Source organism: Erythrolamprus reginae, chromosome 11 (assembly GCF_031021105.1).
Source record: "Erythrolamprus reginae isolate rEryReg1 chromosome 11, rEryReg1.hap1, whole genome shotgun sequence".
In the NCBI taxonomy this organism is placed as follows: Eukaryota; Metazoa; Chordata; class Lepidosauria; order Squamata; family Dipsadidae; genus Erythrolamprus; species Erythrolamprus reginae.
Genome location: NC_091960.1, coordinates 13,929,111 through 13,942,150, shown reverse-complemented (window position 1 = coordinate 13,942,150; position 13,040 = coordinate 13,929,111). Strand labels below are relative to the sequence as shown.

Genomic DNA, 13,040 nt, shown 5'->3' with positions numbered 1-13,040 from the left:
AGAGAAAGAGAGAAAGAGAGAAAGAGAGAAAGAGAGAAAGAGAGAAAGAGAGAAAGAGAGAAAGAGAGAAAGAGAGAAAGAGAGAAAGAGAGAAAGAGAGAAAGAGAGAAAGAGAGAAAGAGAGAAAGAGAGAAAGAGGGAAAGAGGGAAAGAGGGAAAGAGGGAAAGAGGGAAAGAGGGAAAGAGGGAAAGAGAGAAAGAGAGAAAGAGAGAAAGAGAATAGAAAAGGAAAGAGAAAGAGAAAGATAGAAAAAGAGAGAAAGAGAAAGAGAATGGAAAGGGGGAAAGGAAAGAGAAAGAGAGACTGGTTGTGCCCACACCACATGCTTAACCGGCAGAGTTACACACCTAACGCCTGTTTCTACATAACACGCTAAGCTGGGTTAAGTTTTAAACTCAGTAACTTTTACTTGTCTCTGTCTAAAACCCACCCCCCTCCACGTCCCACTTAAATAATCCGTCCAAAAGCAGAAGCCTGCTCCCAGAAGGGTAATAGATCTACGTTTAAACAGCGCGAGGTGGGAGGGAGGGATGCGGTGATGCAAGTTAAATGGTGCACAGGAGCTGAAGTTCCCAATTGGCTTTAGGGAAGAGGATGGAGGGGACCACTGGGAGCTTTAAATCTTACCTTGTAATCCCACCTTTCAAAGCAGCGGCTGGTAAAGAGGGTGTGTTGGGGGGGGAGCTGTCTCCATAACACAAGAAAATGCCTTGGAATTCTCGGGGAATTGGGAAGAGGGCTCCGCGGCTGACAATTCATTAGGGACCAGAGAAGATTAATTATGTAAGTACCATAGGAAAAAGGGCCCCTTATGCCCTCTCCTCATACACACACACACACACAAAGAAAACCATGATGCTTCTGAACCCTAGATATACAGACTGGGTCTGCACAACTTGTTAGACTAGGTCAATGTTTCCCTACCTTGGCAACTTGAAGATATTTGGACTTCGACTCCCAGAATTCCCCAGCCAGCGAATGCTGGCTGGGGAATTCTGGGAGTTGAAGTCCAGATATCTTCAAGTTGCCAAGGTAGGGAAACACTGGACTAGATTACAATAGAGCTCATAGCTTTAGTACTTTAGGGAAACCCAGCTATTGTCTTAGCACAAGGGTCCTCAAACTTGGCAACTTTAGGACTTGTGAGCTTCAACTCCCAGATTTCTGGTTGGAAAATTCTGGGAGTTGCAGTGCACAAGTCTTAAAGTCGCTAACTTTGAAGACCTCTGTTAGCATGTTATATAAGCAGCCAGTAAACCATAATATATAAAAGCTGCAGTAAACCATAATATGGCTTATTTGTTTGGATGTAGAATACAATTGAAATTTGGGTTGTTTTTTGACCCGGTTTAGGGTTTGGAATATTGTGCAAGACTCTTGCATAAAATGTCCCAGAAATCTGAATTACGAACAAGGAGAAGGAATTGAATTGGAGAAAATAAGTTTAGAAAAACAAAGAGAAGGGGGAGAGAAATGAGGGATGAAAAGAAGAAATTACAGACCAGTAGAAGATCTGAATCACAAACCTGGAAAAATATTTTGGCAATGTACAAACGCCTTGTCATACAAACTTTTCGAGATACAAACCCAGGGTTTAAGATTTTTTTGCCTCTTCTTACAAACTATTTTCACCTTACAAACCCACCGCCGCCGCTGGGATGCCCCACCTCCGGACTTCCGTTGCCAGAGAAGCACCCATTTTTTGCACTGCTGGGATTCCCCTGAGGCTCCCCTCCATGGGGAACCCCGTCTCCAGACTTCCGTGTTTTTGTGATGCTGCAGGAGAATCCCAGCAGCGCAAAAACGTGCGCTTCGCTGGCAACAGAAGTTCGGAGGTGGGGTTTCCCAGCAAGGGGAGCCTCAGTGAAATTGCAGCATCGCAAAAACACAGAGGTCCGGAGGTGTGGTTTCCCATGGAGGGGAGCCTCAGGGGAATCCCAGCAGTGCAAAAACGGGGGCTTCGGCTGGCAAAAGGGGTGAATTTTGGGCTTGCACGCATTAATCGCTTTTCCATTGATTCCTATGGGAAATATTGTTTCGTCTTACAAACTTTTCACCTTAAGAACCTCGTCCCAGAACCAATTAAGTTTGTAAGACAATGTATCACTGTTCTTTGGTAAAGTGATGTCTCTTGTAAAACTGCAAAATTAAAAAGGACTGACGCTAGGGCTCATCACCAATAAGGAAGAGTCACCAGCTGGGCTTAATTGTCAGAGACCATCCCAGACAAAATAGACTTGGAAAGAGACTGCCAGCCTGGATTAGGAATACCAAAAGTCCAAAATCACAGATTTCCAGTAGGATAATCAACAATGCAGCTTCTTACACCTTTTAGTAACCCAACTGAAGGATGGAACCACTGTTCCCAAAAGGATTATTTCTCTTTCTCAGCAACATTTCAGAACAGAGTGATACTCAAAATCTTTGACTTGTGACGGCAAACAAAATTATCTGAAAGTGTTTAGATAATGCCGTGATAAGATCTACCTTATCACTTTGTTAGAGGATTGTAGACTTTTTTTCCCCTTCATCACATTTCAAACATTCTTAATTTTCATGGAGCCAAAAGAGAAAGCTACAGAATTCCTTTGCAATGGGACTCTTAAACCTTACAATCTCTGTTCTCAATGCCTATGGAAATTTTCAGTCATCCATTCAAGGAAAAACTAAGAAAGTTCAGTTGCCTTTTGAAAAGCACCTTTAGGAAATGGGATTAATTTATTTTATTTATTTATTATTTAGATTTGTATGCCGCCCCTCTCCGCAGACTCGGGGCAGCTCACAACAAAATCTTGACTGTAAAATGACGTAAGCTAATGTTGAAAAATGGGTAAATAAATGAATTGTTAAAGAAAACAAGAAATTAAGGGTGTATAATGGTAACATGTTGATTTTGAATATATCTTAGAAGGAAAGGAAGAAAATAAATGGTTTTATATACAGTACATATATGTAAAAGTAAAATAAGATGAATTATGCTATACACTTAGATGATGGAAAACTTTTTAAAAAAAAAATTTAACAAATATATATTACACACAACATAAAACAGTGCATAGTGAAATGTGCCCACAACCCAGACACACACACATTCCCCACCACCAAATCGGGGGTGTTTCTTATATAGTCCACTTGACCCAAGAGCAATATATCTATTTACATATTATAGAGTGATTCCAATTTATTTCTTGTAGCTTGGTCTCGGATTCTGCTGGTCATATATCGTCTTACTGATGAATGGAAAACTTCAATAAATGAAAATGGACTGAAATTAACATTGGTTTGAATGGAAAATTAATTAAAGATTTAAGTGTGGAGGGTTGAAGAACTAGAAGGGAAACCTAAACGGTGTTGAGAGAAATAGAGATTATAATAATGGGGCATAGTATGATTTGTGTTAAAAAAAATTATGTATAAGGTAAAAAATGAATAAGGATAACAAATTGTGGGGGGAAAGAAGAATATGGCTGAAATTGAAAACAAGATATACCATTGATTATCTATTAAAGATGATTTAAGAAAAAGGATCCAGAAAACAATTTCTTAATAAAATATGTACACGTTTTGTGTTAAAAAAAACTTATTTACAAAAAGAAAAGAAAAGAAAAACACCTTTTAGATAACCTCTCTTCTCAATTCCCAGCATGACCAAGTACCAAACATGTGAGACACCATCATACATTACCAATATCTGCCCATTTCAACAAAGAGTTATCAAGACAGGTGCCAAAAGATCCTCAATGGCAATTTGTACACACTCTGGCCAATTTTTAGGGGGGTTTTCAACAGCATTTTCTTCCAGCCCTGCCTTGAGATGCAGCAAATTGACACTTCAACTTTAAGCATGAAAAGAGTCAAAGATAATGCAAGCCACTACGAAACATCCCCCCACCAATCATTTCAATAGAAGCATTTTCAAAAACCTTAATCTAAAATGTCTTTGACTAGGGCAAAGCCACTCAATGCTGCACCAAATATTTTTTTCTTTAAAGGCATGAAACAGAACTAGAAAAATAGCGTTCATTGGAATATCTTTTGGATCTTTCTTCCAATGAATGCTTACCTCTATTTATTGGTTTTATCATTTATTTTTAAGGCCATCCATTCACATAGGTGACTCTGGGTAGAGTAACGAAGATTAAAACCAAAACAAGCACAAACACACAAAATCTGCCACAAACAGCAAATGAACAGCCAAATTTTTTAAAAAGTAAATATAAAGTCATGCTCAAGGCACATAACCTAATTCCAACAAACACAAAAGATGTATAAAACAGGTTTGCTTGACATTCTGACCCCATTCCAGAGTTTGTTCCACTGGAACCTAGTCTCCTCTATTACACCATACTTTTATATATACACTGCTCAAAAAAAAATAAAGGGAACTATTAAACAACACAATATAACTCCAAGTCAATCAAACGTCTGTGAAATCAAACTGTCCACTTAGGAAGCAACACTGATTGACAATCAATTTCACCTGCTGTTGTGCACATTCAACTTTGTACAGAACAAAGTATTCAGTGAGAACATTTCATTCATTCAGATCTAGGATGTGTTATTTCTGTGTTCCCTTTATTTTATTATTGAGCAGTATATACTGTATAGGGAATTTATAGGATGACATAGAACGGTGTGTGTGTGTGTGTGTGCTTAGATCTGACCCACGAGGCTGCACTGGAAACAGCAAAGGATCGGTCCACAATTCCTCCCCCAGCGAAAATGGAGGTCAAAAGGGCTGTGTGTATGGGAGGCCATTTTTGCTGGCAGAGCACTCAGGCCGCCACAGGCACTATCCGCCCCCCCCACCCCAACATGAATGACATCAGGCTGGCTATGCCCACCCTGGCCATGCCCCCCATCCCACCCACCCCAGATGAAACACAACCCTGATCCAGCCTTCAATGAACTCGAGCTTGACACCCCGTTGACGCAGACAGACAAAATTCCATACAGTTTGCAACCCAAACGGCAAAGATTTTCTACTATTTCTCGTCTGCAATATCAGTTCTTGGTGGGACCTGATTTGTGCCTGTGTTGCAGTCCTCTCCAGAAAAGAGGGTCAGGGAGGTGTGATTGTGGTGGTAGAAAGCAGCTGCTTAACTTCTGAGCCTCGTAATAGCACCAATGCCGAGTCTCATGTATGGGCAGGTCCACATTGGAAGACGGAGACACATTTTGGCAGAATCCCTTGGATTGACCTCATGAAGAGGAGCAAAAGATATCAGCTCAGACTAGCACAGTGATGGCAAACCTTTTTTTCCTTGGGTGCCGAAAGAGCATGGACGCACATTATCGTGCATGCGTGATTTGAGTGCATGGGAAGGGCAAAAACAGCTTCTCTTGCCCCTCGGAGGGACTCTGGAGTCCGGAAACAGATTAGATTAAATTAGATTTATTAGATTTGTATGCCACCCTTCTCCGGAGACTTGGAGCAGCTCACAATAGCAAAACACAGTACAAATCCAATGATTGCTGCCAACCTGCCTTCCATTGAAGACCTGTATACTGCACGAGTCAAAAAGAGGGAGGGAAGATATTTACTGATCCCTCGCATCCTGGACATAAACTGTTTCAACTCTTACCCTCAAAATATCGCTGCAGAGCACTGCACACCAAGACAACTAGACACAAGAACAGTTTTTCCCCGAATGCCATCACTCTACTAAACAAATAATTCCCTCAACACTGTCAGACTTTTTACTAAATCTGCACTTCTATTCTACTAGTTTTTCTCATCATTCCTATCATCCTTTTCCTCCCACTTAGGACTATATGACTGTAACTTGTTGCTTATATCCTAAGATTTTTATTAATATTGCTTATTTGACCCCTATGACAATCATTAAATGTTGTACCACATGATTCTTGACAAATGTATCTTTTTCTTTTATGTACACTGAGAGCATCTGCACCAAGACAAATCACACTTGGCCAATAAAATTCTATTCTATTCTATTTTTTAAAAAAAACAGTTAAAACCCTTATATAAAAACAGTCATACAGCCTGTTTCCCAACTTCTGGGGGGCCCAGTAGGCTCATGTTTCGCCCTCCCCAGGCTCCAAAGGCTTCCCTGGAGCTGGGGGAGGGTGAAAATGCCCTCCCCATCCCACCTGGAGGCTCTCTGGAAGCCAAAAACGCCCTCCCAGAGTCTCTGTGTGAACCAAAAATCAGCTGACTGGCGCACACATGCACATTGGAGTTGAGCTAGGGCTTGAGTGCCAGCAGATATGGCTCTGCATGTCACATGTGCCACCCGTGCCATAGGTTCACCATCACTGGACTAGCACATGTATTGGCAAAAGGGGCCACTTTTTCATTGCCAGAATCCAAGGGAGAAAGATTTCCCCACTGTACAAACTCTCATTAGAGCTTTTCCAAAACCAAAGCATGGAAACCAGACAACTTGACGACCTCGATGATAAGAGCTCTAGAAGTCCGGATGCTACTTTGAAGCTCTTCCATATGTTCCTACTCCCCCGTATGTAGAGAACCGCAAGGCAAAAAATGCCACCATCCCTGCTGATTTTGACTAACCTGTTACACCGATAACACTGCTGGGGTCTGTTTCATTATTTTTGTGTTTCGAATGCAAGGAACATTTTTTGCTTCGTTCAAAAAGAGACGGTCTTGACTTGTTTCGTGTGGGGCCTCGTGAAGCATACATTCTCGGGGGAAGGAAAGAAATTGTAGGTATTAATTGCCAGGGGAGCCTGAACAAGCCATGGCATAGGTCCACGCTGTGCCATGGATTCCCAGAGCAATAAGCATATTATTATTATTATTTATTATTTATTAGATTTGTATGCCGCCCCTCTCCGAAGACTCGGGGCGGCTCACAACAATAATAGAAACAATATAACAGTGAAACAAATCTAATATTAAAAATAAAACATATATAAAACCCCAGCAATTAAAACCATACAACACATACATATCAAACATATCAAACATAATATATAAAAGCCTGGGGCAGGATGTCTCAGTTCCCCCATGCATGGCGATAAAGGTGGGTCTTGAGTAATTTGCGAAAGACAGGGAGGGTGGAGGCCGTTCTAATCTCTGGGAGGAGTTGATTTCAGAGGGCCGGGGCCGCCACAGAGAAGGCTCTTCCCCACGGGGCCCGCCAAATGACATTGTTTAGTCGACGGGACCCGGAGAAGGCCAACTCTGTGGGACCTTATCGGCCGCTAGGATTCGTGCGGTAGAAGGCGGTTCCGGAGGTATTGTGGTCCAATGCCATGTAGGGCTTTATATTGTACTGTAGTCCTAAAGTTCCACTGGCCAACTTAATATTATATTGCGGCGTTTCTAGAGACTTAGAAATTTTAAGGGGTGGGTGGGCTTCAACTCACAGAATTCATTCTGGAAGTCGAAGCCCACACATATTAAAAAGGCCAAGGCATTTCCTGTATTGGGTATGAAAAGGAAGATTCTTGCTGATTTTAACTGGGCAAGCCTTGGTAGGCAAGAGTGCAGCAATTGTAATCCTACTGATATAGAATAACCAGCTAAAGCACACTTTTTAAAGAAAAAAGTGAGTTTATTAGTCGCTCTTGATTGAAGAAGAGAAAATGAAAATGGGGCGGACGGGCACTAGAAAATATGGTTTTTGATTAGCAGTTGGTTGAATAAGACTGATCCTGTAGCCTATCCCAATTGCATTATCTAAGGTAGTGTTTCCCAACCTTGGCAACTTGAAGATATCTGGACTTCAACTCCCAGGATTCCCCAGCCAGCATTCGCTGGTTGGGGAATCCTGGGAGTTGAAGTCCAGATATTATTATTATTATATTTATTATCATTATCATTATCATTATCATTATCATTATCATTATCATTATCATTATCATTATCATTATCATTATCATTATCATTATCATTATCATTATCATTATCATTATCATTATCATTATCATTATTATTATAATTAATTAGATTTGTATGTCGCCCCTCTCCGAAGACTTGGGGTGGCTAACAACAATATAAAAAGACAATGTAAACAAATCTAATATTAAAAACAATCTAAAAAAAACCCAATTTAAAAAACCACTCATACATACAAGCATACCTTGTATAAATTCTATAAGCCTAGGGGGAAGAGAAATTTCAATTCCCCCATGCCTGACGACAGAGGTGGGTTTTAAGGAGCTTGCGAAAGGCAAGGAGAATGGGGGCAACTCTGATATCTGGGGGGGAGCTGGTTCCAGAGGGTCGGGGCCACCACAGAGAAGGCTCTTCTCCTGGGTCCCGCCAAACGAGTTGCCAAGATTGGGAAACACTGATCTAAGGATGCTTAGAAAACAGATTCTGGGATTTTCAGGTTGTTCGGTCATGTTGAAACTCGAGGAGTTCCAGTGCCAACAAATTTGGAGGACACCAGGCTGGATGTGGAGTCTGCCAACTATGAAGTGCACATTCCTGTAACCATCACAACTCTTTCCGTTCACTGCTTCTAGAATAGTTCCGCACCCAAAGACGCAAATAAAAATTTTGTTCCTTCAGTCATTCCCATGAACTGAGATCCATCAGAAAATACTTGGATCATGCCGATGCAGACACTTGATGGAAAGGTTGTTAATGAGTAACTGGAGAGTAAAAAAGTTTTTTTTTCTCCTGTCAATATGGCTCATCTTTGCTCCCCTTCCAAAGGTATTTCTGAAATACCTTTTTTCTCACGGGAGTTTTACTGTTGTAAAAGCAGCCTCTTCTCACCCAAACACACACACACACACCTTTTTCCTTGTAAATTGAGGGAATGCAGCCCAACTCTACACTAAATCACAATGAAGCAGGAATTGATTACTGCTGATAGAGTTAAATTGAGAGAGGTGGATATCTTAACTCTTCTGGATAAGACCAACAGATAAGAGAGAGAGAGAGAAAATACAAATGGTTCTTTTGTCTTCTTTCCCCCATCATTTATTTTTCAGATTTACAAGGCTTCTGCAGGGCCAATACACACATGGGGGAAACTCTGTTTCAAGCCCCTCCAGCAAGAGGGTATCACAGCAATGGCATTGCAAATAACCACATTTTTACCTATGACCTGAGCTGAGAGAGAAACCAAAGCAGAAGGGAGGAGGAGGAGGAGGAGGAGAAGAAGAAGAAGAAGAAGAAGAAGAAGAAGAAGAAGAAGAAGAAGAAGGGGGAAGGAGGAGGAGGAGGAGGAGAGGAAGAAGAAGAAGAAAGGAGAAGGAGGAAGAGGAGGAGGAGGAGGAGAGGAGGAGGAGGAAGAGGAAGAGGAAGAAGAAGAAGAAGGGGAGGAGGAGGAGGAGGAGGAGAAGAAGAAGGGGGGAAGGAGGAGGAGGAGGAGAGGAAGAAGAAGAAGAAAGGAGAAGGAGGAAGAGGAGGAGGAGAGGAGGAGGAGGAAGAGGAAGAGGAAGAAGAAGAAGAAGGGGAGGAGGAGGAGGAGAAGAAGAGGAGGAGGAGGAAGAAGAAGAAGAAGAAGGGAAGGAGGAGGAGGAGGAGAAGAGGAGGAGGAAGAAGAAGAAGAAGAAGGGGGGAAGGAGGAGGAGGAAGAAGAAGAAGGGAAGGAGGAGGAGGAGAAGAAGAAGAGGAGGAGGAGGAAGAAGAAGAAGAAGAAGGGAAGGAGGAGAAGGAAGAAGAAGAGGAGGAGGAAGAAGAGGAGGAAGAAGAAGAAGAAGAAGAAGAAGAAGAAGAAGAAGAAGAAGAAGAAGAAGAAGAAGAAAGACTAAATCCCATTTTGATTCAGGAAAGCTATGTTGCCGGTGTCCAAAGTTTGCAACAAGCACATGAGGGCTGTTTTATGTTTTGTCCAGTTTTGGACCTGATGGCATCCATATGGGATTAGTGACATTTGTCCCACTGGCTCAGCCTGTGGGTGTGGGGAGGACTGAGTAACTTAGTAGAAGGAATCACATTTCAATTTTTCTTTGGGATAATGATAAAGGCTCCAAGAATCCAGGTTGCATTCCAGAAGAAGAAGAAGAAAAGATCTCCCACCCCCACATCACCCCCGCTCCCCACTGCCCAAATTGAAAAGCAAAAATCTGAAAAGCAACACCCCCACCCCCAGCTCCAACATCCTTTCTCCAAGTGTCATTTCAATCAAGCAGAGCAGAAGAAAGCTTCAAAAAAGTACTTCTGGCTCCCTCCTTACCAGACAGACAGGTGCCACTTAACTGTAATTCGAGAGGGAGGGAATCATTTCTTTCCCCCTCCCTCCCTCCCACCTCCTTGCTGCTGGGCACTGAAGAAGCAGAAGGAAATGTGGGAGGTTGGCCAAAAGAAACGGTTGAATAAGTGACCAGGCTACTGATAAATGACCCCCCCACATCCGGCTCTCTTCCCCAGTGCAAAAAAGAAAAAGATATGTACATTTAAAAGCAATCACTCACACCCTCCTCACTACTGCCAACAATACTTTCTTCTCTGGCTCAGCCAGAAGCAAAAGTGCTCTCCAGTCGGGAGTTTAATAAGGCTACAAGAGAAACTTGCCTTCCCAGGTCAAATGCAATCGAGGGATCACAGGAATCAAGTTCTGGATTCAAGACCGAGTTTGGTTTGGGGAGAGGCGGAGAAGAACTATTTGCCCTCAAGCCAAGGGCCTTGCCCTAAGATGACCAAACATGAGCTAGCAAGGGATCACTTGGAAGAATTCGGGGTTGGCCATCTCTGCCATTACTTCCATGCTCCAGATGCCAACTAAGGCTGCAAAGCTCTTTCTTTCAAAGTAAAGGAAGGAAGGAAGGAAGGAAAGAAGGAATGAAAGAAAGAAAGAAAGAAAGGAGGGAGGGAGGAAGGAGGGAGGAAGAAAGAAGGAAGGAGGGAGAGGAGGGAAAGAAGGTAGGTAGGAAATTAAGAAAGAAAGAAAGAAGGAAGGAAGGAAGGAAAGAAAGAAGGACGCAAAGGAAGGAAGAGGGAAGAAGAAAGAAGAAAAGAAAGAAAGGAGGAAAAAGAAGGAACGAAGATAGGAAACAAGCAAAAGGAAGGAAGGAAGGAAAGAAGGACGCAAAGGAAGGAAGAGGGAAGAAGAAAGAAGAAAAGAAAGGAGGAAAAAGAAGGAACGAAGATAGGAAACAAGCAAAAGGAAGGAAGGAAAGAAGGAAAAGGAAGGAAGGAAGGAAGGAAGAAAGAAAGAAAGAAAGAAAGAAAGAAAGAAAGAAAGAAAGAAAGAAAGAAAGAAAGAAAGAAAGAAAGAAAGAAAGAGGGGCCAGCCTTTGAACAGCCTTTAATTCAACCTCTCGGGAAGACAAAAACCCCACCGGTCAGCCTCTTCTCCTGGCCATCTAAACCAAAGCAACAGATGCCGGAGACCCCAACGGAGGAGGAGAGGCGTCCAAACTTCCCCAGCGCCTCTCGGAAACTCGGGGGTCTCGTAGCGGGAGGGGAAGAGGGAGCAGGGGGGGAGGTACCTTCCAGCCGGCGGAGCTGTTGCTGTCGCCCTTATCCTTGAAGTAGGGCACGTATCGGACCATCCAGTCGTAGATCTGCGAGAGGGTGAGCCGCTTCTCCGGGGAGCTCTCGATGGCCTTGGTGATGAGGTCGGCGTAGGAGAGGTTGCCCCAAGCGTTCCGCCGCGACGTCTTGGCTTTGCGGAGCTGTCCAACGTCCGCGCTCAAGGAAGGCAGCGCCGGGATGGCTTTGCCCCGCTCCGCCGCCACGCCGGCGTTCTCGGCGCCCTCGGTGCCGCCGGCCAAGGGGTGCTTCGGAGCGCCGCCGCCGCCTCCTCCTCCCGCACCGCCGCTTCCATCGTCTTCTTCGCCCGGGAAGTCGGGCTGAGGCAGCGGCCAGGTGCAAGAGCGAGGCCGGCTCTGGGGTTCAAAATCCGGGTCGATGTCAACCTGATGCGCCTGTAGCTTCTCATCCATGGTCCTCCCCCTCCCCCCCCCGCGGCCGCCTTCCCCCCCCCTTGTTCCCCCTCCCCTCTTTTATTCCGCTTTATATCCCAGGAAAAGGAGGGGGGACGATCTTCCTTTAATCAAAATTTAAAAAATTCAATTAAAAAAAATTCCAGCCAAAGGTCTCTACCTCCCCGCCCAAATAATAATAATAATAAATATAGCGTCGACTGGCAGATCCGGAGCAGACGGGCGCGTTAGGAAGCGACGCTCCTCGGCGGCGGCGGCGGCAGCATCGCACCAAAGTGGGTCGGGGAGGGAGTGGGGGCAAGGAGAGAAAGAGCGCGAGGGAGGCGGGATCGGAGACGCTGCCTCGCCGGCTTTGGGGAGGAGGGAAGCGAGAGCGGCGGGGGAACCCGGAGCCCCAACAGCGCAGCCGGGCCGGGTCTCGGCAGTTCCAGCCGAGGGGCAAAGGACGGCCCAAGGCGGCGGCGGCTTCTTCTTCCTCCGCCTCCAGCGAGCGCAGCGCAAGAGAAAAGGCGAAGGGAACGCCCGTTGGAGCAACAGATGAACCAGCTGGAGCGCAGGAGAGACGCGGCGGCGGCCTTTCGAGGGTTTCGCCTGACAGTTTTCCGGGGAGACCCCAGGCTGGAGGCCAAGGCAGCGTTCTTGCTTCCAAGAGGAAATCTTGTCTTTTTTTATTATTATTTTTCCCCCAAGCCGTGCAAACAGAACAAAACACGCCCAAGGAAAATAGATATAGACATATAATAAACGTCGGGTCGGGCGTAGAGGAAGAATCCGGCGCTAAGGGGTCCGGAGCCGGGGATGGAGGTGCCGGGTGAGCGCCACCATGCTCGCGCCGTCCTTTTCCTCGACGACGGAAGGAGCCTGGCACACCGGGAGCCGGCAGGCACCGGCTGGACTGGGCAAGGCGATTGGCCGGGCGAGCCCGAGGCGCGCTCTGACGATTTAGCACCTGCTGCTGGTGGTGGCGGTGGCGGTGGCGGTGGCGGTGGTGCCGGCAGGCTCGGGGCGACAGGCAGCCCTGGTCGCCGGCGCTGTCATCTTCCCGGCCAACCCGTCGCCTTCCTCCTCCTCCTCCTTCTGCTGCTGCTGCTGCTTCTTCTCCTCCCGCCGCTGCTGCTGCTGCTGCGCTCGTGCCGCCCCGAGCGGGCGCCGCCTCTCTCTGGGGACCCGACGGGATGGCAACATGCTGAGGAGAAGGAGGAGG

General features: G+C 45.2%; 1 protein-coding gene across 1 annotated transcript in view; it reads right to left on the bottom strand.

Annotated features, from left to right (window-relative positions):
* Window positions 1-11,836, bottom strand: part of FOXO6 (forkhead box O6) — a 222,885-nt gene extending 211,049 nt beyond the window's left edge. Inside the window, exon 1 of the mRNA XM_070764928.1 lies at window positions 11,381-11,836. Within this exon, the coding sequence (XP_070621029.1) occupies window positions 11,381-11,836 (456 nt within the window). The remainder of the gene's footprint in view (window positions 1-11,380) is intronic.
* Between the last annotated feature and the right edge of the window lie 1,204 nt (window positions 11,837-13,040).